Source organism: Paramisgurnus dabryanus, chromosome 4 (genome assembly GCF_030506205.2).
Source record: "Paramisgurnus dabryanus chromosome 4, PD_genome_1.1, whole genome shotgun sequence".
NCBI classification, from domain to species: Eukaryota; Metazoa; Chordata; class Actinopteri; order Cypriniformes; family Cobitidae; genus Paramisgurnus; species Paramisgurnus dabryanus.
Window position 1 is genome coordinate 45,927,036 of NC_133340.1, and position 22,609 is coordinate 45,949,644.

Below are 22,609 nucleotides of genomic sequence, written 5' to 3' on the forward strand. Positions count from 1 at the left end.
CACGGATTGCACGCAGGTATTTATGTGCCATAAGCACCAGCACAGACAGTGAGAGACTATTCAGTGCAGCATCCCATGTTCTTAATGGGAAAAGGAAAGCTGAGCAACTTTTATTTTTTTAAAGAGACACCTGCCATGTTTGTAGAGGTTGACCAATATGGTTTTGCTCTGACCGATTACGGTATTTTGCAATTATGGCAGCCGATAGCCGATATGATAATTTTCTTGGCTGATTTTCTGTTTTTACATAATAATAATAAAAATGTCCTTATCTTGAGCAGATATTTTAATTGAAAAAATGTCACTATTAAAGTCAAAGTATTTTAAAATAAAATTATAACAGTTTTTTTTCTAAAGAGTTACATCCTTCTCCACACCATGCATTTATCAGAAACCGATATAGCCTACCACTTTGCTGTCATCATTTTTTGCTCTTTGCCTTGTTTCTTACCATTGCTTTCATTGTTTTGTAGTATACATTCTTTCTTGGTAGACCTGATAAATTATTTAAAGTGACGCACCTTTTTTAAAATATGCTCATTTTCCAGCTCCCCTAGAATTAAACATTTGCTATTTACTATTTTGAAATTCATTCAGCCGATCTCCTGGTCTGATGGTACCACTTTTAGCATAGTGTAGCGTAATCCATTGAATCTGATTAGACCGCTGTCATTGCACAAAATAACCAAAGAATTTCAATATTTTTCCTATTTAAAACTTGACTCTTCTGTAGTTACATCATGTACTAAGACCGGAAAATTTAAAGTTGCGATTTTAGTTTAAAGACTAGAGTATTGATGTTATTAATATTCAGTAACAACTTGGGCCCACCTGTTTGCCCATGACATTTAAGAAAATGCCTCTCACTATGTCTTTTAATTTTTTCAAAATGGTATATGAAATATGAAAAACTCATCTTAGAGCTTTCCAACAATTATAGTTTGTTAATTATGTTTACAGTATGATTAGATTCATTTGCAAAATGTCGAATATTGATTTCCCACTGCCGGGATAGTGACATTTAGCAGGATATAATTTTTTTAAGACAAAGTCTTTTTTTATAAATGTATCAATTACTCTCCCTACATAATTTTGTTTATAAAACACTATTGAAATATGTAACCCAGAGTATTAGCTCTTTCTAATTATATATAGTTTGTCATGATAAGATTAGAATGCACAAAAAAATCTAGAAGTAAACTCCGGTGTCCCATACACGGGACGACGCCATTTAAGAGGTTTTTAAATTGATAAAATATTTGGTGATAATATCGGCGGCCAATTCGCTGGTGCATTTTTAATAATTTTTTTTTTTCATTAAGGTACTTCTGTCACATTCAGTAAACATTTTGGTCTAATACTAGTGTCTTTGCTGTATATGTTTTTTTTTATGTAGAGCAATTATTGTATATCTGATCTTACTCCTTTTTCTTTTCATGTTTAATCCAGATGATTCTGAAGGTAAAGCACTTTTTCTGTGCATGATGCTGTCTAACCACTAGCCTTCCCATGCATTAAAAACCTCAGTCATCCCCCAGCATTTTACTCCTGACCAGTTTTATAGATAGATGTTTTTTCCTGTGTTGGTTATTTACGGTGAACGGAACTTTTAACTGGTTTCGTCCTTTCATATCATAGCAGATTTCGTTTAATCAGCCTAAGGGTGTTTTCATGCCTGTAGATCGATTGCTTTGTTCTGAAATCAGGGGTCAAATCGCTACAACGTTGATATTTCATGTTGGTTCGGTTCGCATTCACAAGGCAATAATTCCAAACAAACTAGACTTTGTTAATTCAAGGCACGTGCATTTTTACTCTTATTTAATTGTTTAAAAAAAAAATTTAAACAAAGCTTAGGCATTTTAATGCCTAACATTTTTACCATGTACTTATTGCGGAGAAGAGCAATTAGAAGACATTTTATAAGGAACAGGTGCGCTTTGGTTATGAATGGTTCTGACGTGCTCACAAGAACTCGTCATAAAAGAGCTATCAGGTATGTTCATGGTTAAAAAAGCAATAAGATGGCCTGTTCGTTAGTCCTTTGGGTCGGATTGCGTTCAGACTGAGACGAACTGTTCCAGAGTTTGTTTGCAATTGGGCCGAGACCACCTCATTTAGGGCCCTATAAAATCCGTTTTATTTTTTCCCAAATTCCGTTTTCTCCGTTTTAATTTTTGCAGATTCCATTTTATAAGACGATTACTCAATGACTGTAAAACATGCATTTACACACGCGCACACACACACACACACACACACACAAACACACAACTCAATTCAATGCATTGTTTAGTGTTGTTGCAGAAGGCAAAAGGTGTCAAAGCAGTGGTGCCTTCAGAAGTGCCTTAAACACATTGGTCCAGCAGAATGCGATCCATATTTTATACACGATCGCTTGAAATGCACATAACTTTACAAACATACACAGAAAGTGATCTGACTTAGGAAAGCATGAGCACGCAGCTCTTTGCTTGCATGTGTGAGCGAAAGAGAGACAGAGAGTGGCGCCATGATGCAGATTGTTATTTTTTAAATGCGAGGGATAGTTAGTGTGCCTCAGCTCGCTTGAAATGCATAAAACTGAACAAATACATGAGGATTTGTGTTCGGACTCTGGACAGATGCGAGAGCGCGTGCACGTGGTGGGAGAGGTGCAGTGAGACAGACGTGGATGAGAGAGTGCATGTATCTTTGCGCTCACAGTGAACAATAGCCGTTTCTGGGGTGTGTCGCCCAGATTTCCTTCCTCCGGTCTGCATTTCCCCCAGACATACGTTCGTCTCCCCACAAAAGCAGAATTGTATTCAAAATATGTAAAATTCTGCGAAATTCCGCGTTAATACTAGATTCTGTGTTTATTTGCCAATTCTGTGATTCAGTCTGCGATTCCGTGATCGAGGAAATTATAGGGCCCTACTCATTCAGGCGGTCTCGGATCGGTTGTTTTGGTGGGGATCCGAGCGCGAATGCTGTGTTCACATATGCCTAAACGAACCGAACCAAGGGAGTTAATGCACCAGGTTTCGAATCAAAAGCTCAGGTCTTAAAACACCCTAAGTTAAAGAGCAATGTCGCCAACACCTCACCTTGCACACCTGTTCTCTTAAATTGAGAAAATATGCTCTCAAGGTTCAGTTGAAACTTTAAAAAAAATTTAAAAACAGAGATGAAATTATTTGTATTAATTTTTTTTTTAATTCTAAACTTTTTGGTAAAAGACTTAATATCAGTGTTTCATGTTAAATTGGCTACTGGGGATTCAGTAACAGACTGTTGATCTTTTTCGATCTTATGTAGAGCTCAACCGATATGGGTTTGTTTTGGGGGGGGGTTACTGATATTAGGGACTCAGGGAGTTAAAAAAGCTGATAGCGATCTGATGAACATGCAGGACATGAGGACTTTATTCAAATAGACTTTTTGCAGTTTAATATTCACATACAATACACTCACACCAATCACTTCGCTGTATACTATAAAGCGATTCTATTATAAAAGTTTACCATGCTTTTTGTGGTAAAAGTGTAACCATGTTTTTGTGTGTATTGATTATTAATAGAAGGCCATGGTTTTACTACAGTATCCATGGTTTAACTGTGGTTAAACAATGTTATTTTGTGGTAACCATGGATTTACCATAGTAAACATGGCTTTTTGGGTTTATCTGTAGTAAAACCATGGTTAATTTTCATAGAGGTTTGATTTAAGCGACCTGTTTTTTGTTTATGTATGAAAAAAATTATATTCCAGGAAGTTCTGCACTATACAGTAACTTCCGTTTTTATCACTAGATTCACGATTTTGTTCGCGGTCTCAAACCATAGCCTACAAATATAGCAAACAAGTATGATAAGCACATTGTGTGAGTAACAGACGGGATTTTATAGACTTTATTACGTAGTACGAGAATAAGAGACCTCTTTGAAGTAAGAGTTGTCTGGTGTCTCTTTAGTGACCTGGGTTGCCAGTAGTAAACAATGGAGCGCACTCTGCTGGACAGACTAAGTAATTAGACCATGAACAAGCACTTATCTGCACTTATCTATTGTGTTGTGTAAAAAATTATATCGGTTGCAAATCGGCGCCATACATTGGTGCCGATATTTCTGCGACCGGTTCATATCAGCAGATAAGTCGTCCAGGCTCTACTTTTATGTTGTAGTTTAGTTTAAGGTCATGTTATTGCTGCACTAACTGCATAAATATCTTTAATGTTAAGATAACATTATTGTATCTAAAAGTGTGCTATGTGGGAAAAGGTCAAGCTTTGATGGGTTGTTTTGTCTTTTCCTGTTATCTTCTATCTTCTTCATTTTTATTTGTTTTTATGCATTTCACCTTATCCACTGCCCCAGTTTCTTGAAGGAATAATTTAACCAAAAATGAAAAATTAGTTCATGTATTCACCTCATGTCATTGTAAACCCATGTAGTTTTCTTACGTGCAGCAAAAAGTTTAAAGTTTAAAAAACACATCCAGGCCAGTCTTTCCATTTTATGAAAAGGGAACAACCCTTAGGTTGTCAATCCCAAATGTTAAGAAAGTATTTTATGTAACTCATTTGCTAAGTCATGTAAAGCCATGTACTGTAATAGCTTTTGTCAAGATCATATCTACACCATGTCCTAACCAGATGTGACACGCGATAATGGGTATCTTTTGGCCTAACAAGTCACGCAATGTCGCAATTTAGAAGCGGTTTCTGTGATGTCATGTCGACCGCTCTGAATACACAAAGATCTCATTTAATGAAAGTTTTGCACATTATGAATATTATTAATCAACAGGGCTTGACATTAACACTGTTGCGGCCAGGGAAGACAATTACTCCCACAAGCCACTTTGGCAGATTGAATAGTTTGTTTATTGTAGTTTTTTTAAAGGTTATGTGAAGTAATATACAATGGGCAATGCAACACTACAAAACTACAACTCCCATGAGCACTCCCTGCACCCAGCCCAACATTGAGAGCTCAAGCACTGATGGATTTGTGAATGCACGGGCGCAGTCTGACTGCACACTTTAGGCAAGGGGAATTGTGTGCACACTCTGGGCAAGAGCAGTGAGAAATTCATAGAGATCACACATATCTGAAAGCATGCGTCCAGGCAAGAAAAAGAAACCTACAAATGAAGAGATTCGCCCTCTCCAATAAGTCCTTTTCACACACAGGGTAAATTGCAGTTAACAAGTTGTGTGAACAGAACCTCTAGTAAATCAGTTCTGCCAGTTTATCAGTAAGAGAGGTTGTAAGATTAGCAGTAATTTACTGGTAAGCCCTATGTGTGAATGAAGAATAAGAATTACTGGCATATAGAAATGACGATGTCAGAACGCGCTGACAGCTTTGGGCCAATCATAACGTTTTGACGCGTTGCGCCTTGCATTTTTAACTGAAACAAACTACAAGTATCTTTGTACCTACAGTATAAGTCGTTGTCTTAATATCTTCCTTCTTACTATAGATGCAAGTGCAGTACCCTCGCACTGTTTACAGACGTTTTTGACGTTTCTTACACATTACGTCCACATCTCTTCACCAAAGTTTGCCGAATTGTCCAATGCCCATGTCCTTCGCACACTCTCTGTGAAGCCTATGTTTAAACATTACTGGTGTTCAAGATTCAGGTTGCGACTCCTCTCCAAATGCAAGGTCACCAAATCCAAGGTTTTGATTGGTCTTGAGCAACTGCACGATTCAGTGTACGCACTATTGATATGAAGTCATAACCCGCCATTGTTACACTGATTTTTGACCATTGTTACACTGACCTCGCCGCGTGGCAGTTTATAGAGGTAACTTCCGCCTTCACACCAAATTGTATTATACCAACTGGTGTTTTGGTCATGATGCGTAAATGATATCTTACTGGTGAAAGAACGGAAAATCACTGCGTAATTTCATGAGAATTTACTGAAATTACTGTGTAAAAAAGGCAACATTAATAGCACTTTTGCGCAACAATAATGCACTCTCGACATGTGTCAGTAAAAAAGCACCTAAAATAAATTCTTATATCACTTTTAACACAAACCATGATCAAACTCATAAAATACAATTTGCATAATAAACACATTGACAGTAAAATTCAGGTCTTGCTTAAGCAGTTTTCATTAAAATATTACACAGCCTATTTGAAAAGATACCTTTTATTGCATCTTGCGGCTAGTTAGGACACGGTGAGACATTGATAAATGAGTTTTCATTTTGGGTAAACTATTCCTTTAACTTATGGGTTGGTGTGCTTTATTTGTTTTCCCTCTATGTATTAATACACTTCGTGTCCGCAGACACATTTCACTGCTATTTCATCCCATTGCTTCATAATATAAAAAGCTGATTTACTGCCTTTTTACAGTTACATCCTGTTGGAAAGCGATCCCCACCTAGTATCACAACGCAATATGGCATTTTCTCACTGTTTTTGTTTTTCCCTACATTTTCTTTGTTGAATATATGAAGTAAAAATAAGCAAAAATAAGTTTCTTTGTATCTCATTTTCTCTTTTAGAGGAGAACCAGCAAAAGCAGGAGGATGATATTGGAGTTCAGTTTACTGAGAAGTTCATCCAAGAACCGGAAAATATCACACTTCTCCTTACACTGTTGGAAGTAGGCATAATGTGACAACCTATTTTCTGCCTTTCTTGAATCCGTTTTTTTTTTTTTTTTTCATGATTTTTCTATTTTTACTGTTTTGTCTGTGGTAGGAGTTTGACTTTCACGTGCGTTGGCCGGGCGTTAAGCTTCTAACTGCACTTTTGAAAAACCAATGTGCTCAGGTTCAGGGGATCATCCTTGTGAGCCCCATGGGTAAGTCCAAAACCCTGTTGAGCTCTTGAATAAACCCACCCAAGAATTTGACTCTGAAATCCCCTACATTTTTTTTGGCATGATTACTTTGGGTGTCTATGTTATATCATATGTGTATTTATAATATTTTAAAGATGTTATGTAAGTGTAAATCCAGTGTTATTGTCTTTATAATACAGACTATATTGGCACTCATTTATTTTGAATAGTCATATTTTTTTACTTAGTTTTCAATACATATCAAAATTTCATTTGTAATGTATTGTAATGTAAATAGGTTGAATTTCAATACTTCCCATTGGCACAGTCTAAGAAAGGGGTGCACGATTAATCGAAAAAGAATCACGATCTCGATTCATACAGATATGCGATCTTCATTTTGAATGACGGCGATTCACTTGCATATACAGTATTTCCCTGTATTCAGATTCTGCGTTTACGTGTTCACGTATTTAGATTACAATCCAAGAATATCAGTCAAACTTGCTAACACACACTCATACAGGGTAAAACCAAACCCTATTCATTCACCAATCAGACCCGATCGTTTCTTTCCTCTCTCTCATCTCATTTGCGGCGTTCCGCTGTCACTCGCGTGACGTATAACAAGGCGGCAGACCTAAACACAGTCGTTTACTTGGTGGATTTGGAGCGGCAATTTTCACCAAAAAGAGAGGATTAACGAGCGTCATTGTGGAAAATCCTGGTGGCGACGGAGAAACTGAAGATGCAAGAAGGCAAGGAAATTATTTACCTCAGGACCTACCTAAATCGGAAGGCTGGAACCTCCGGAGGTCGCATATGCAGGCTGTATACGTCATCAAGCCTGGTTCATTTGAGTTAACGGAGCATTACATTCGCAAGTCATAAACATACTTCAACATTTTATTATTAACTAAAAATATTAGTCATCTTTATAACGTTAATTGTTAATATTCTGAAATTATGATGCGCAGTTTAGAAATGCGACCTCCATAGAGGCTGCAGCCTTCAGATTGAGAAACGGCCTCTGTGTCACCGCCACAAGTTCTCCATTAGAAAAGGTTTTTAGCATGAGGGGAACATTGTTACATGTCTGCGTTTCTCTCTGATGCCTCAAAATGTTGATTGTTTAGTCTTTTAAAGGTTTAACGTTAGTGTTTTTAAAGTTTTAAGGTTGGCCAGTGTGATAGTACAAAAAGCACAGGTGCAATTTAACAGCTAACGTTAACAAATGTTAAATTACTCTAAATTTTAAGGGGTCTAAAATAAGAAAGAGACTTTTAAGACACGTTATTATAACTGAAAGTCCTGTAGCACGTTTTTTTTTTTTATTAAGTGCATAATAAATGTTTTTGTAAAAAAAAAGAGAATCGGGTGAGAGAATCGGGATCTCAATTCCCATGGAAAAAATCGTGATTCACATTTTAGCTTGAATCGTGCAGCCCTAGTGCTCTTCTTAATAGTTTACTGTGCAACGTTGCTATTTAAATACTAAAATAATAAAGTAATGTATGGGCTTCGGCTGGGCCCATTGTGTGACCAGGGAACTTAGAATCGTCCTAATCTTACACCCATACACCCATCTTATACCCAATACTTAGGGCGCCCATACCACTGTAGTCATTTGTAGATGTATGTGAGAAATTCCACTTCTGGGCGACTTGTGATGTTTTGTCCTCAGCCTTAGATGCACACTTCACTTCTTTGTCAAAGAATTAACTTTGATTCAAGTGAAATCAAAACTAAAAGAAACTTAATGTGCCCAATTTCTGATATACAGTGATTATATGTAATATGTTGCTTCATTTGGCAGGAGTCTCCAGGTTAATGGATCTACTTGCTGACTCAAGAGAAGTAATTCGAAATGATGTAAGTGATATTGATTCTCATTTGCATGTTCTTTTTGTTTTGATTATGAAACTGAAAATGTTAAATAATTTTACTTTTTTGCTCATTAAGGGTCTCCTGCTGCTTCAGCAGCTAACCAAAGGCAATGCTGCAATTCAGAAAATTGTGGCTTTTGAAAATGCTTTTGAAAGACTTCTTGATATCATCACAGAGGAGGGTTCAAGTGATGGAGGTAAACATTTAAAACATCATTTTATTTGGACAAAACATATTGGTCTCTTAGAATTTGAAATCCGTGAATTCGTAAAGGTAATTTTTCATCTCCATCCTCACTGCACAGGTATTGTGGTGGAGGACTGTCTCTTATTGTTGCTCAACCTCCTGAAGAACAATAGCTCCAACCAGAACTTTTTCAAGGAAGGCTCTTATATTCAAAGGATGAAACCTTGGTTTGAGGTGGGGGATGACAACTCTGGTTGGTCAGCACAGAAGGTCACCAACCTTCATTTAATGCTTCAGGTACATGATACAAATATGACCAAATTTCAGTGACACCAATTGGATTTTAAGTTGTGTAAATAAAAATTAAACAGACATCTACAAAATAGCCACTTTCCAAACCATTGTGAAATAGCTAGTTAAATCTATATTAACTCTTTCACTGCCAGCGTTTTTAAAAAAAGTTGCCAGCCAGCGCCAGCGTTTTTCATGATTTTCACCAAAGTTTAATGCCTTCCAGAAAATGTTCTTCTTTAAATATATAAACATACAATATACCAAATGAAAGAACAGACCCTCTGCTTTCAAACAAAAAAAACCGTTTCATCCTACCTTTAGTGGTTCTTTTGCAATCAGCTTTTGAATATGGGTAGGTTTTTGCAAAAACACCATATTTTGAGCAAAAAGCAAAAATAATTCCATTTTTGTGACGGACTTTTCATAGAGATCCCATCCAGAGCGATCCTTAAAACAGACACGGACATGCAGCAGCTTGCCATAGGGCAATACTTCCGGTTTTAAAAAGTTGCGGAAGGGCGCCACCTGGTGGATAATAGCGGTATTGCGGAAAGACGGTAAATCTCGTCATTGGCGGGGAAGCGTTTTCTCTTAATTGACGAGATATCTCGTCAATGGCGGGGAAAGAGTTAATGTGCAGCCTACAGGCTAGTGCATTGTATTAAGTTGTGTTAGATATTGTAATCTGGAATTTCGTCATCATAAAAAAATTGTATTTATAATAAAAAAAAATAGTATCATATGGCAAGTCTTTATCATCATTATAATAGAGATCAAGATGACCTTCCTTGACTAGTAGAAAATATTTGCCGTATATGCTTATTTATGGATAAATTGTAATTTACTGTTGGATTTTATCTCTTTGGTCAAAATTTAGCTGGTGCGAGTAATGGTTTCTCCAGTGAACTCTCCAGGGGCAACAGCTAGCTGTCAGAAGGCCATGTTCCAGTGTGGTCTCCTCCAACAGCTGTGTACCATCCTCATGGCTACAGGTGTTCCTGCAGACATCCTCACAGAGGTCAGACTGCTCTCAGATTTTAAGTCTCACTGGCTTTTTTCACACATGATTAAACCTCATTTTGATGTTATGATAGATATGTGCACCAATAATTTTTAAGGGGGCACATTGTGCACAGCTCACAGAAATTTGTGCATAAGCAATTATTAAACGAAATTTTATAGAGCGTTCACAGTGTTTTCCTTGGCACTTCCATTATATTTCTAACAATCTTCTGAGCCCCCATTCCTTCATGTGGAAAAAAAAAAGTGTTAAAAGTTAATTCAGAGTAGTGACATGCAGAAGCTACATATGATATAGCATTTATGTTTATTTACGTTCTCTTTAATGACTTGTAAGTGGCGCTGTCCCGCTCATGGGACACCTAAGTTTACGTCAATATTTTCCATATAAATTTTATGTATATCACAACAAACTATATATTGTTGGAAAGGTCTAAGCCTCTAAAATACATATATCAACAGTGTTTTATAAAATAAATTATGTAGGGAGAGTAATTGATTACATTTTAAAGAAAGTGCGCCTCAAAACATTTATATTGCTGCTCAAATGTGCCATTACTGCATTTGCACAACAAATGCTTAATGTTATAAAATTAATGTAATTTTACATGAATATAGTATATAAAAAATGAAAATGACATAAAACTCACATGATTGATTTTAATGTTTAACGTTTCAAAAGCAATAATGCAGTAAACTACAAGTTACTTTTATTTTCAACTTTCATTTTTATTTGCAATTATTAAAAACTTGAAATGCATTTTGCACTAAATTTTTACTCATACTGTATGTGAACTCTGGCACTGTATCTAGAAATGAATCTAGAAATGTACTTCTATTACTTTGAGACACATTTTTAACAATACCTTTTTTTACACATTGAGGGTTAACTGCACATTACCGTACTCTGGTTTGGAAGTGTTGTGTACTTTTCTGACAAGGTTTTCAGATAGTACGTAACTAAAAGTGATGAGAATGCAGCAAAGAACTGATAATATGGTGTGTATTAAACAGATAAAAAGACAAGTAACAAATTAATAGGCGCTTCTCTGATTTTGAGGTTGCATGCAAAATCCGTTTTTGCACATGCCCCCTCGGCCAAAACATGATGGCTCAATGTTCTATTAAGGCCACTTGACAATGCGCTGATAGCCATCTTGTTACCATAGCAAAAGCGCAGTCCTTGTAAAGTATCAGCATGACCATACAGTTTGAAGGAATGTAATGTAGTACACTGTGTACAAAGCCATTGTTTTTATACGTCTTATAGACGCATTAAAATAGTGATTATTATCAAAGGCATCTAACTGTTTGTCCTTCTTGTTGCAGACCATTAATACTGTGTCGGAAGTCATCCGTGGATCTGAAGTGAATCAGGATTACTTTGCATCTGTTAACGCACCTTCCAATCCACCAAGGTCTGGTTGTCCTTAGCACTGCCTGTTGAAGAAATGCCCAATGAAATGTATTCTGTGTTATTTGTTGAAGAATAGGAAATATAAACACATTTGTTGGTGTTTTCTTCAGGCCTGCAATTGTGGTTCTCCTCATGTCTATGGTGAACGAGAGACAGCCGTTTGTTCTGCGCTGTGCTGTGCTTTACTGTTTCCAGTGCTTCCTGTACAAGAACCATAAAGGACAGGGGGAGATAGTAGCGACATTACTGCCTTCAACTATAGATGGTGAATGTAATATAATGTAATATGATACATAAATGTAATGTAATATATGAGCTTTCCTAAGGAATGTAAACATCAACAGTTACCTGTCAGTTAACCACCACATTTGTAGATATGTGTCTTATGAAAACACTGTCCAACAGAAATGTTTAGAAAACCACATAAATGTACATGGATTTTAAAACTTTTTATTAGCCTTCTCTTTACCATTTTTGTCTCTCCATCCCTTAGCTAATTCAATCTCAGCGGGACAACTGTTGTGTGGAGGTTTGTTTTCAGCAGACTCTCTGTCAAACTGGTGTGCCGCTGTGGCTCTGGCTCATGCGCTGCAGGATAACCTCACCCAGAAAGAACAGCTGCTGCGGGTACAGTTGGCCACCAGTCTGGGCAAGCCACCTGTTTCCCTTCTGCAGCAATGCACCAATATTCTATCCCAGGTACCTCAACCTTTTAAAGGCTTTTTAGACGTTTTTGAGTTTTAAGTTTTATTGGGCCAAAGGCAGCCCTGTGCAAAAACAAATCTAACAGCTTGAGATTTTAATTGTAGACTTTAATGTTTAGTCAAGGGGTTATTTCTATCATTTATTTTATTTATTTATTTATTTTCAATGCTCGCTGTTGAAAAGACAAGCATATGTTGTGTTTTGGATGTAGTTGGTGTGCTAGTATGCTCCTAAATTAATCGTCAAAATCTGCTTGTAAAACTATGCTATTTTTATTGGTTACAACTTACATCATGACTATTCACCATCTAGACCCAGTCTTTTAACAGCGCTGGGCTGGACTTGCCAAGTACAGAGCATTGTTTTGCCAATGTACAGACTTTTCAGTAGAACAAGACGGTCAATGGTGTCAGATTTTGGCCTGTTTTTTAAATCTTAACGTAAATGAATTTTGGGAAACTGGGAACTCATCAGAATAGTAGCTTGTGGTCACTTTCAAAATGAAATGTGCTGTGATTTTTGCAGGGTGATAAGCTCAGCCGGAGGGTGAGTACTTTGTGTGTGAACAATTTAATGTGATGGTGTGGCTTGGCCTCAGCAGGGTGACCCATTTTCCACATTGGGTGTTTATTAGCTGTTTTGCTGTTCTTCTGTTTGCTTTGTTTCTGGTCTGTTTGTTGTATTTCCTAACTTACCCTGGCAACCCTTTAGCTTTACCATTTGATTTTTTTAAACTGCTGTGGTATTTTCTGATATGTTCTGTAAGATACAGATATTTTGGATCTAATTTTGGCTCTTTAAAATCTGCTGTTGTTCACCCCTTTCAGATGGCTACTAAGTAAATTTTTTTAAAATAAAAAACAAAATAATCACTTAACCTTCACGTAAACAAACACCTAAAAAACGTACATTTATGATTATTTTTGTCACATTTTGTAAACAAAAAAAATCATAATTTTTTTGCTGTTTAGAATGGCATCTTACGAGAAAAGTTTCTTCAACATTCCAGAATGCCTTCCATGATCCCCAAAACCCACCATTTACTTAAAGGGATAGTTTGCCCAAAAATGAAAGTGACCTTTTACTTATTCTCAAGCCATCCAAGATAAATTTCTAGCATCTTTCAAACAAACACATTTTCAGTTATTTCATAAAATGTGACCGATCACGGAAAGTAGGGACACAAGTCGGATCTGGGGCAATTTGAGTTGTTCACAGATTCTGTTAAAGTGTAGTCTCTAAGCTTTGAAATCTGATAATATTAGGAGAAGTTGTGGCCGTTTGAATGTAGGAACTCAAAAAATCTCAAAGCGGAGAAAAAGACTTTAAAGTTTAACCTCTCTCCTGCTGGGAATGACAATAGGGCTCATTTACATTTCATTAAGCTAAGCCATACCCCCTGTAAAGCCGTTTTGAGATTAAAGCCGTTTGTGTTGATCACAAGTCGAATCCAGTCTGTTTCAGATGTGTGAATCATCCAATGACCATTTTTGTCCACAAATGCGTATAATCCGTGAAATATAGATATACACTCACCAGCCACTTTATTAGGTACACCTGTCCAACTGCCCGTTAACGCAATTTTCTAAACAGCCAATCACATGGCAGCAACTCAATGCATTTAGGCATGTAGACATGGTCAAGACAATCTGCTGAAGTTCAAACCGAGAGTCAGAATGGGGAAGAAAGGTGTTTTAAGTTTTTTTTTTTTTGAACGTGGCATGGTTGTTGGTGCCAAACGGGCTGGCCAGAGTATTTCAGAAACTGCTGATCTACTGGTATTTTCACGCACAACCATCTGTAGGGTTTACAGAGAATGGTCAGAAAAAGAGAAAATATCCAGTGAGTGGCAGTTCTCTGGGTGCAAATGGCTTGTTGATGCCAGAGGTCAGAGGAGAATGGCCAGACTGGTTCGAGCTGATAGAAAGGCAACGGTAACTCAAATAACCACTTGTTACAACCGAGGTATGCATAAGAGCATCTCTGAACACACAACATGTCGAACCTTGAGGTGGATGGGCTACAGCAGCAGAAGACCACACCGGGTGCCACTCCTGAAAGCTAAGAACAGGAAACTGAGGCTACAATTCACACAGGCTCACCGAAATTGGACAGTAGAAGTGGGAAAAACGTTGCCTGGTCTAATGAGTCTTGATTTCTGCTGCGAGATGGAGGGTCAGAATTTGGTGTCAACAACATGAAAATATGGATCCATCAATGGCTCAGGCTGCTGCTGGTGGTGTAATGGTGTGGGGGATATTTTCTTGGCACACTTTGGACCGATTAGTACCAATTGAGCATCGTGTCAACCCCACAGCCTACCTGGGTATTGTTGCTGACCATGTCCATCCCTTTATGATCACAGTGTACCCATCCTCTGATGGCTACTTCCAGCAGGATAACGCGCCATGTCATAAAGCGCAAATCATCTCAGACTGATTTCTTGGACATGACAATGAGTTCACTGTACTCCAATGGCATCCACGGTTCCCAGATCTCAATCCAATAGAGCACCTTTGGGATGTGGTGAAATGGGAGATTCGCACCATGGATGGGTGCACAATTCAGAAAATTCGCGATTCGATTCCGATTTTTAGGCTCAAGATTCCATTCAAAATCGATTTTCGATTCAAAAACGATTCTCGATTAAAAAAAAACTATTCACAGTATGTAAATGTAGTTTACTTTTGCCTATGTGATTGATTGTAGTAGATATACAATTTTAAAGAAAAGAAACACAACAAATTAAATGTAGTTTGATATTACTTTATGTAATTATGCAAAAATAAAAACTTTTGCAACTAAAAAGTGCAAAGTGCCAAGCTTTGGCCAGCTTTCAAATACATTTCAAGTGTCATTTAGCTTTAAAGTGCTGTAGGCTTATCTGTTGAAATGTGAAGTCGACTGGGCACATTGAACTTCATAAAACTATAGGCCCTTTCTTTTTAGAACTCTGGCTATATAGTCCATTCAACAGAACTGTGATGTATCAGAATCACATAATGGATCAACATTTAGGTGTGTGTAACCAGTTTAGTCCACCACTTGCTGGAATGTGTAAATTCTTTTGCAACATTTCAAGTGTCATTTAGCTTTAAAGTGCTGTAGGCTAACAGGTTATCTGTTGAAATGTGAACTCGACTGGGCACATTGAACTTCATAAAACTATAGGCGCTTTCTTTTTTGAATTTCTGGCAATATAGTCCATTCAACAGAACTGTGATGTATCAGAATCACATAATGGATCAACATTTAGGTGTGTGTAACCAGTTTATAGTCCACCACTTCCTGGAATGTGTAAATTCTTTTGCAGAAACAGAAGCTGGTCTACGTGTTCTGGAGGGAGCATGCTCCGCTGTGCAGTTATTATGTCTCCGGCAGTTGAGAACACTCTCTCTGACGCAACGCTAGTACCAGGGATGCATAAATAGTGCTTAGCTAACTTAGCCAGGAGAGGAAAGACAGTCTCATGGCTCCTCCACCAGATGAGGGGGTCTTCTGAGAGTGATAATGGAGAGGTTGTTTCCAGATACTTTTTCATCTTCTCCTCAGCTCTGGTGTTGGAGGATTTAGGGACCACCCCGGCATCACTGAATGTCTTGCCTAACAGGCTCTCCAGTGCAGTACATCTTCTTTTGGGTCCAGGAAGGCCTTCAATTTCATATTTTAGCCCTTCGTCTGGGCATGGGCACTTCAGCATAATTAGGACCCACCTCTTGCTGCAGTGAAAGATCATAAAAGAAATCACAATCAACAAATAAGCGCTTATATTTAAATTTCAAGTTCAGTGTTATAACCCCTTCCCTTGTATATAATAACAAGGTCCCACTACAAGATAAAATGTAATACATCAAAAATATGTGACCCTGGACCACAAAACAAGTCATACGGGTATTTTTGTGGCAATAGCCAACAAAACATTGTATGGGTTAAAATTATTGATTTTTCTTTTATGCCAAAAATCAAGATAATGATCCATGAAGATATTTTGTAAATTTCCTACCTTAAACATAACAAAATTTATTTTTGTGAGTGAATGCAGCACAATTGTTTCCAAAAATGGAAAACTTAAAAAGCAATTTTCTTAATATTTAGATTTTTTTGCACTCTGAGATTCCAGATTTTTAAATCGTTTTAGTTCAGCTGATTTATAAATCTCAAGTTTAAAAAATTACATATAAGAACCTGGTCCAGGGTCACATATTGGTGCATCTGGCCACAAGTAACATTCATCACACACACACACACACACACACACACACACACACACACACACACACATTCTGGTTTCCATGTTTTGTGGGGACATTCCATAGACGTAATGCATTTTATACCATACAAACTGTATATTCTATTCCCCTTACCTACCCCATTCCCTAACCCCAACCATCACAGAAACCTTTCTGCTACTTCACATTTCCAATAAACATCATTCTGTTGGATTTATAAGCTTGTTTCCTCATGGGGACATCAAAATGTCCCCACGAGGTCACAAAAACACTGGTATTCCTATCTTTGTGGGGACAATTGGTCCCCACAACGTGATAATTACCAGGTACACACACACACACACACACACACACACACAGTGTATGATTGTGCTAATAATTATGTGTTAAACACATAATTGTGATATAATACAGTTTTGATATAGTACAGTTTTACAACATTGTTTTACATGTTTTACTGTTAAAGATAGAAATAGTTAGCCTACCTCAAGTGCTGCAGCTTCAGCTGTCACTTTGAGTTGTAAGTCATGCTGCTCATCTTGGGAGAGAAATGGAAGGGCTTTAAATCTTGGGTCCAAAATTGAAGCTGTGAAGAGCATATTTTTATCAGCCAAAGTCGAGTATCTCTTCAACAGATCTTCGTGAATGGCCTGCTTGATTTTTCGGACCATTTGAGTTTCACAGCTGAAGCCTGTTTCTGTGTCGTGGAGTCACTGTGCATGCAATGAAGCAATCACGGACAAAGTCGGTGTGCTATCCTCACACATGATGTTGGTTGCATCCTTTATTGGTTTCAGGGTCAACGCGATTTCTTCGGCACTGGTAACATCCGCTTCGCTCAGGGTACAGATATCTGTTCCACTTTTTCTCACCTCGGGAGAGAGAAGCACAGCGCAAATGGGTGGTTGTTGCTCGAGGAATTTTTCAATCATATCGAAGGCACTGTTCCATCTAGTAGCCACGTCCGTCTTTAACTTATGAGGAGGCAGTTTGAGAAGTTTCTGTGTCTGCTCGAGGATATGACTTGCGCTGGTGCTGCGGTGAAAAAATCCTGTGATTCTCCTAATCCTCCCCAGCAAACGTGACACAGTCGGCAGTTTCAAAGCTCTTTGAGCGGCGAGGTTAATGGTGTGTGCGAAACACTTAACGTGCTCGAAGTTGCCCATCTTCGTAGCAGCTAGCATGTTGGCAGCATTATCTGTGACGATTACTAGGTCGGAGGTTGTGAGATGCCATTCCTGAGCAACAGTCAGAAACATCTCATTTATATGTGCTCCTGTGTGGCTCTCATTCATTGCACGAGTTTGCAAAACAAGAGACTCAAGTTGCCAACAATCGGTAATAAAGTGAGCTGTAAACGTGACATACGATTGAACTGCTCTTGATGCAAGCCGCACGTGACCTGTTGCTTTGTCTCTTGATATAGTTGAGGTATCGTTTTTTTTTTCGGTAAAAAGGCGACGGGATGGTATAGTATACCTGGGCTCGATTATGCATAAATCGAAAGCCATCATTGTCTACCATGCTGTAGGGGCGCAAGTCTTTTGCAATGCAGTAGGCTATGGATTGTAGGGGTGCACGATTCACAAAATTTCACGATTCGATTCCGATTTTTAGCCTCAAGATTCGATTTAAAATCGATTTTCGATTCAAAAACGATTCTCAATTTTAAAAATCGATTCACAGTATGTAAACGTATTTTACTTTTTTCTATGTGACTGATTGTAGAAGATATACAATTTTAAAGAAAAGAAACACAACAAATTAAATGTAGTTTAATATTACTTTGTCTTTATGCAAAAATAAAAACTGTTATGAAGCAATTAGATGACCCCTTTTATCAAACTCTATTAAATACAATAATATAGTATATTAATGATAGACAGTGCAGGTCTATAGATTATAAATGTGACTGGTGTTATAATGGTTATTATTTCTATTAGATAGAGCAGAATAGGGGTGACCCCGAATAGTCGAAGATTCGATGCATTGATAGGAGAAGCCTGATTCGACTACCAATCTCATAGTCGAATCGTCGCAGATGTGTTATGAAATGAGGATCATTTAATTTTGGCCGTATGGGTGCACACATTATCTGATTTCACATATAACAGCTTTCTCACAATATATTAATATACTGCATATTATGATAATGCTGCAAATAATATGTGAAGTAGCAGCTTTCAATAAATATTTTTAAAATGCGTTAATAAATCCAACAACCCCTGTGACCGGACTTCACGTCCATAAGAGGTCTCTATGTTATTAAAGCCTTGCCTCTTTGTTTCGACATTTAAAAGACAAAGCTGGCAAATTAAACTATGTCTTTCGTTCTTTTAATAATTTCTATATTTTATTTTATTTATAAATCACTTTGGGTTATCTGATTTAACTATTTGGCTTGTGTTTTGTTTCCGTGCACTTGAGGCATTTTGCATATTTGTTCTGCACTTTGTTACTTCTGACCTTATTTTATTAAAAAAATTGTATTTATTATAAACGTAAATTCCGATCTAATTTAAGTATGTAAATTTTGGATAGCTTTTCGTTGTATCGATGTTGCGCTATTGCGTGCTGGCCATGCTTGCGCATGTAATTTAGCCGAACGGTTAGGTGCTCTGCGTCTCATATTTAGGAGTTCATCAAACTAAACATTAAAAAACGGATGTTTTTCGACGAGTATAAGTTTTTAAAATGTATTTAAAACATATATTGTCTATCTTAAAGTTAAACTACAAAATATGTAAGCTGTTTTTTTTTTTATTTCGGTGATGAAACGGAAACTAGTATCTGCACCGAACCTATTTCTGCCTGACACGAATGTCTTTCTTGTGATTTAATATTATGGTCAGTCGGTGTTCACTTTCAAATTATAGCAAAGAGATTCCTGAAATAAATAATATCATCCGGTCTTTCTGTATCTAAAGTGAATACAGAGATGATCAAAGTCAAAGCAAGCAAGCAGGTATTTCTGTGCTAAATAATAACGCGTAGTGTCTATATAATCATTAATTTCAGTGTTTTTCTTGTTATAAATTAACGTTTAATGAATTGTAAATAAAGATTAGTTTTTATCATTTACAGTCACAATCACAAATTATTTGTCATTTCTCATTTGTCGGGTTTTTTTGGTCATGACTGCTTTGACGCGCTATCTCCAAATTAAATAAAAACACTTAATTGTAGCCGGAGTTTCCAAGGCAGGATTACCTTTGTTATTTTTTTAGGTTTAGTTATCAAAATGTATTTTTGTGTGATGTTCTGTAGATCGTGGCTTTAAAATGTTATGAGGAATAATTAAACAAATGTTGCCTTACATTTTACCTTAAAAAATATATATATAAATGCATCGTCAGTTTTGTCTTCGTTTATTACTTGAAAGACAGTTTTGGTCACTTTATCAGACAGTTGTTTATGTGTGCGGTTTGTGAAAGAAAATAAAAGTTACCAATTTGTACCTGGTCTGGCCCCCTCCCAACCCATGCATACAAACATAGATGATTCGACTATCGGTCGACTATGGAAAGATTCGAAAATTCTGATTCGAATATGTAAATCCTTAGTCGAGGACACCCCTAGAGCAGAAGCAGGAAAAGTGCCTCTCTTTCTATTTCTCTCTTGCCGATTAAAAAAAGTTAAATCCACTCATTATTTCTGATTCAAAAGTCTACTTGCTGTCCCAGTTACAGGGGACATTACATTACACCTGTTTTGCACTTTGTAAATCTTGAGTCAGCTTGAGCTTTGCTCGTTCAGTGCAATAGATTTTAGAAAATATATGGTTAATAATAATAGAAAAAAACGGGAGAAAGAAAATCCAGTGCGTGGTCGTGACTTTCAAAACAAGAGCCAGTTGTTATCGCCATAGAGACCTTCGGCACGCTGAAACTGCACGCGAGCTTTAGCGCGGCAGCGCTCACGGCCATTCTCCGATCGACTCGGGTTTACACACAATATTAATCAGACTTGGGACCCGAAGTAATTTAACTATGACTGACCTGCACCCGACTGACCATTTCAAATACAAACCCGGAACCATACGGTCCGCGGGTGCTCTGTGAACTCCTCTAATGTTAAAACTCTGCTCAAGTTCAGAAACATGAAGGATACAATGTGACACGAGCTTGTTCGCGTCGCATCCCAATTCATTGAGAAACAGAGAGCACGTGAACGCATATCGAATTCATCATGTCGCACACAAAATGTCATTATTAAAGAGTGTCATCATCACAAAAAAAAAAAAAGACAAAATTTGATGCCAGATATACTTGGGCACTTGTTAATATAACTGGGCAGCGCGCCCAAGTAAAGTCAATGTGTGGGAAACACTGTGACAAGAGTGTGCAGGCGTCAGAGTTAGGGGTGCACGATTCAGAAAATTTCACGATTCGATCCGATTCCGATTTTTAGGCTCAAGATTCGATTCAAAATCGATTTTCGATTCAAAAACAATTCTTGATTTTAAAAAACGATTCACAGTATGTAAATGTAGTTTACTTCTTCCTATGTGACTGATTGTAGGAGATATACAATTTAAAAGAAAAGAAACACAACAAATTAAATGTAGTTTGATATTACTTTGTCAAAAACTGATATGAAGCAATTAGATGACCCCTTTTATCAAACTCAAAAAATACAATAATATAGTATATAAATGATAGACAGTGCAGGTCTATAGATTATAAATGTTACTGGTGTTATAATGGTTATTATTTCTATTAGATAGAGCAGAAGCAAGGAAAGTGCCTCTCTATTTCTCTCTTGCCAATTAAAAATAAGCTAAATCCACTAATTATTTCAGATTCAAAAGTCTGCTTGCTGTCCCAGTTACAGGGGACTTTACATTACAGCTTTGCGTTTTGTAAATCTTGAGCTAGCTTGAGCTTTGCTCGTTCAGTGCAATAGATTTTGGAAAAGATATGGTTTATTAATAATGTTAGAAAAGAGCCCGTTTTTATCGCCATAGAAACCGTCGGCACGCTGAACTGCACGCGAGCTTTAGCATGGTAGCGCTCACGGTCATTCTCCGATCGACTCGGGTTTTACTCCCTAATCAGACTCGGGACCCGAAGTAATTTAACTTTGACTGACCCGGACCTGACTGACCATTTCAAATACAAACCCGGAACCATACGGTCCGCGGGTGCTCCGTGAAGTTCTCTAATGGTAAAACTCTGCTCAAGTTCAGAAACATGAAGGATACAATGTGACACGAGCTTGTTCGCGTCGCATCCCAATTCATTGCGAAACAGAGAGCACGTGAACGGACACCAAGCTCATCATGTCGCACACAAAATGTCATTATTAAAGAGTGTCATCATCACAGAAAAACAAAAAAGATAAAATTTGACGCCAGAAATACTTGGGCACATGTTGATATAACTAGGCACAGCACCCAAGTAAAGTCAATGTGTGGGAAATACTGTGACAAGAGTGTGCAGGCGTCAGAGTGAATACGATGCAGCGTCATGGGAATACTGAGATAAACTCATTTCAGGATAATAGTAAAACGGCATTACAAAAAAAATGTATGAATCGATTTTTGGAATTCTATGAATCGATTCAGAATCGGCAAAGCTTGAATCGCGATTCAAATGTGAATCGATTTTTTTGCACACCCCTAGTCAGAGTGAATACGACGCAGCAACGCCATCTATGGGAAAACTGAGATAAACTAATTTCAGGACAATAGTTACACGGCATTCTATGAATCGATTCTGAATCGGCAAAGCTTGAATCGCGATTCAAATGTGAATCGATTTTTTTGCACACCCCTAATGGATTGCGTTATTTTCTTTGCCAGTTCTGAGTTCGGTGGGAGTTTAGAGCATTGAAAGAGAGTGCGTTGGTTGACGGGCAAATTAGTTACTTTAGGTTGTTGTTCGTCCGGGTCTTTAATGTTAATCTCTGGGTTGATGGCGTACCATGTGATTTCTCACATTTGTGGTGTTTCCATGATACTTAACTTTTGCTTTGCAAAGCCTGCATATAGCATGAGTCCTGTCAAGTTCCGTCTTTCCCTCAAGGTTATAAAAGCCGAAATGTGTCCAAACTATTGCCTTCAGTGAGGATGGA

The 22,609-nt window shown here is 37.5% G+C and overlaps 1 protein-coding gene across 4 annotated transcripts in view; it reads left to right on the forward strand.

The window, feature by feature from the left end:
- uso1 (USO1 vesicle transport factor) overlaps positions 1–22,609 on the forward strand; it is a 55,130-nt gene that overhangs the window by 9,826 nt on the left and 22,695 nt on the right. The window contains exons 5-15 of one of the 4 annotated variants that reach the window (XM_065254840.2): positions 1,450–1,461; positions 6,516–6,616; positions 6,715–6,817; positions 8,613–8,668; positions 8,759–8,879; positions 8,988–9,166; positions 10,041–10,181; positions 11,513–11,601; positions 11,711–11,865; positions 12,094–12,299; positions 12,831–12,851. In XM_065254840.2, the coding sequence (XP_065110912.2) occupies positions 1,450–1,461; positions 6,516–6,616; positions 6,715–6,817; positions 8,613–8,668; positions 8,759–8,879; positions 8,988–9,166; positions 10,041–10,181; positions 11,513–11,601; positions 11,711–11,865; positions 12,094–12,299; positions 12,831–12,851 (1,184 nt within the window). The remainder of the gene's footprint in view (positions 1–1,449; positions 1,462–6,515; positions 6,617–6,714; positions 6,818–8,612; positions 8,669–8,758; positions 8,880–8,987; positions 9,167–10,040; positions 10,182–11,512; positions 11,602–11,710; positions 11,866–12,093; positions 12,300–12,830; positions 12,852–22,609) is intronic. The other 3 variants (XM_065254842.2, XM_065254841.2, XM_065254844.2) reach the window with 3 other exon arrangements.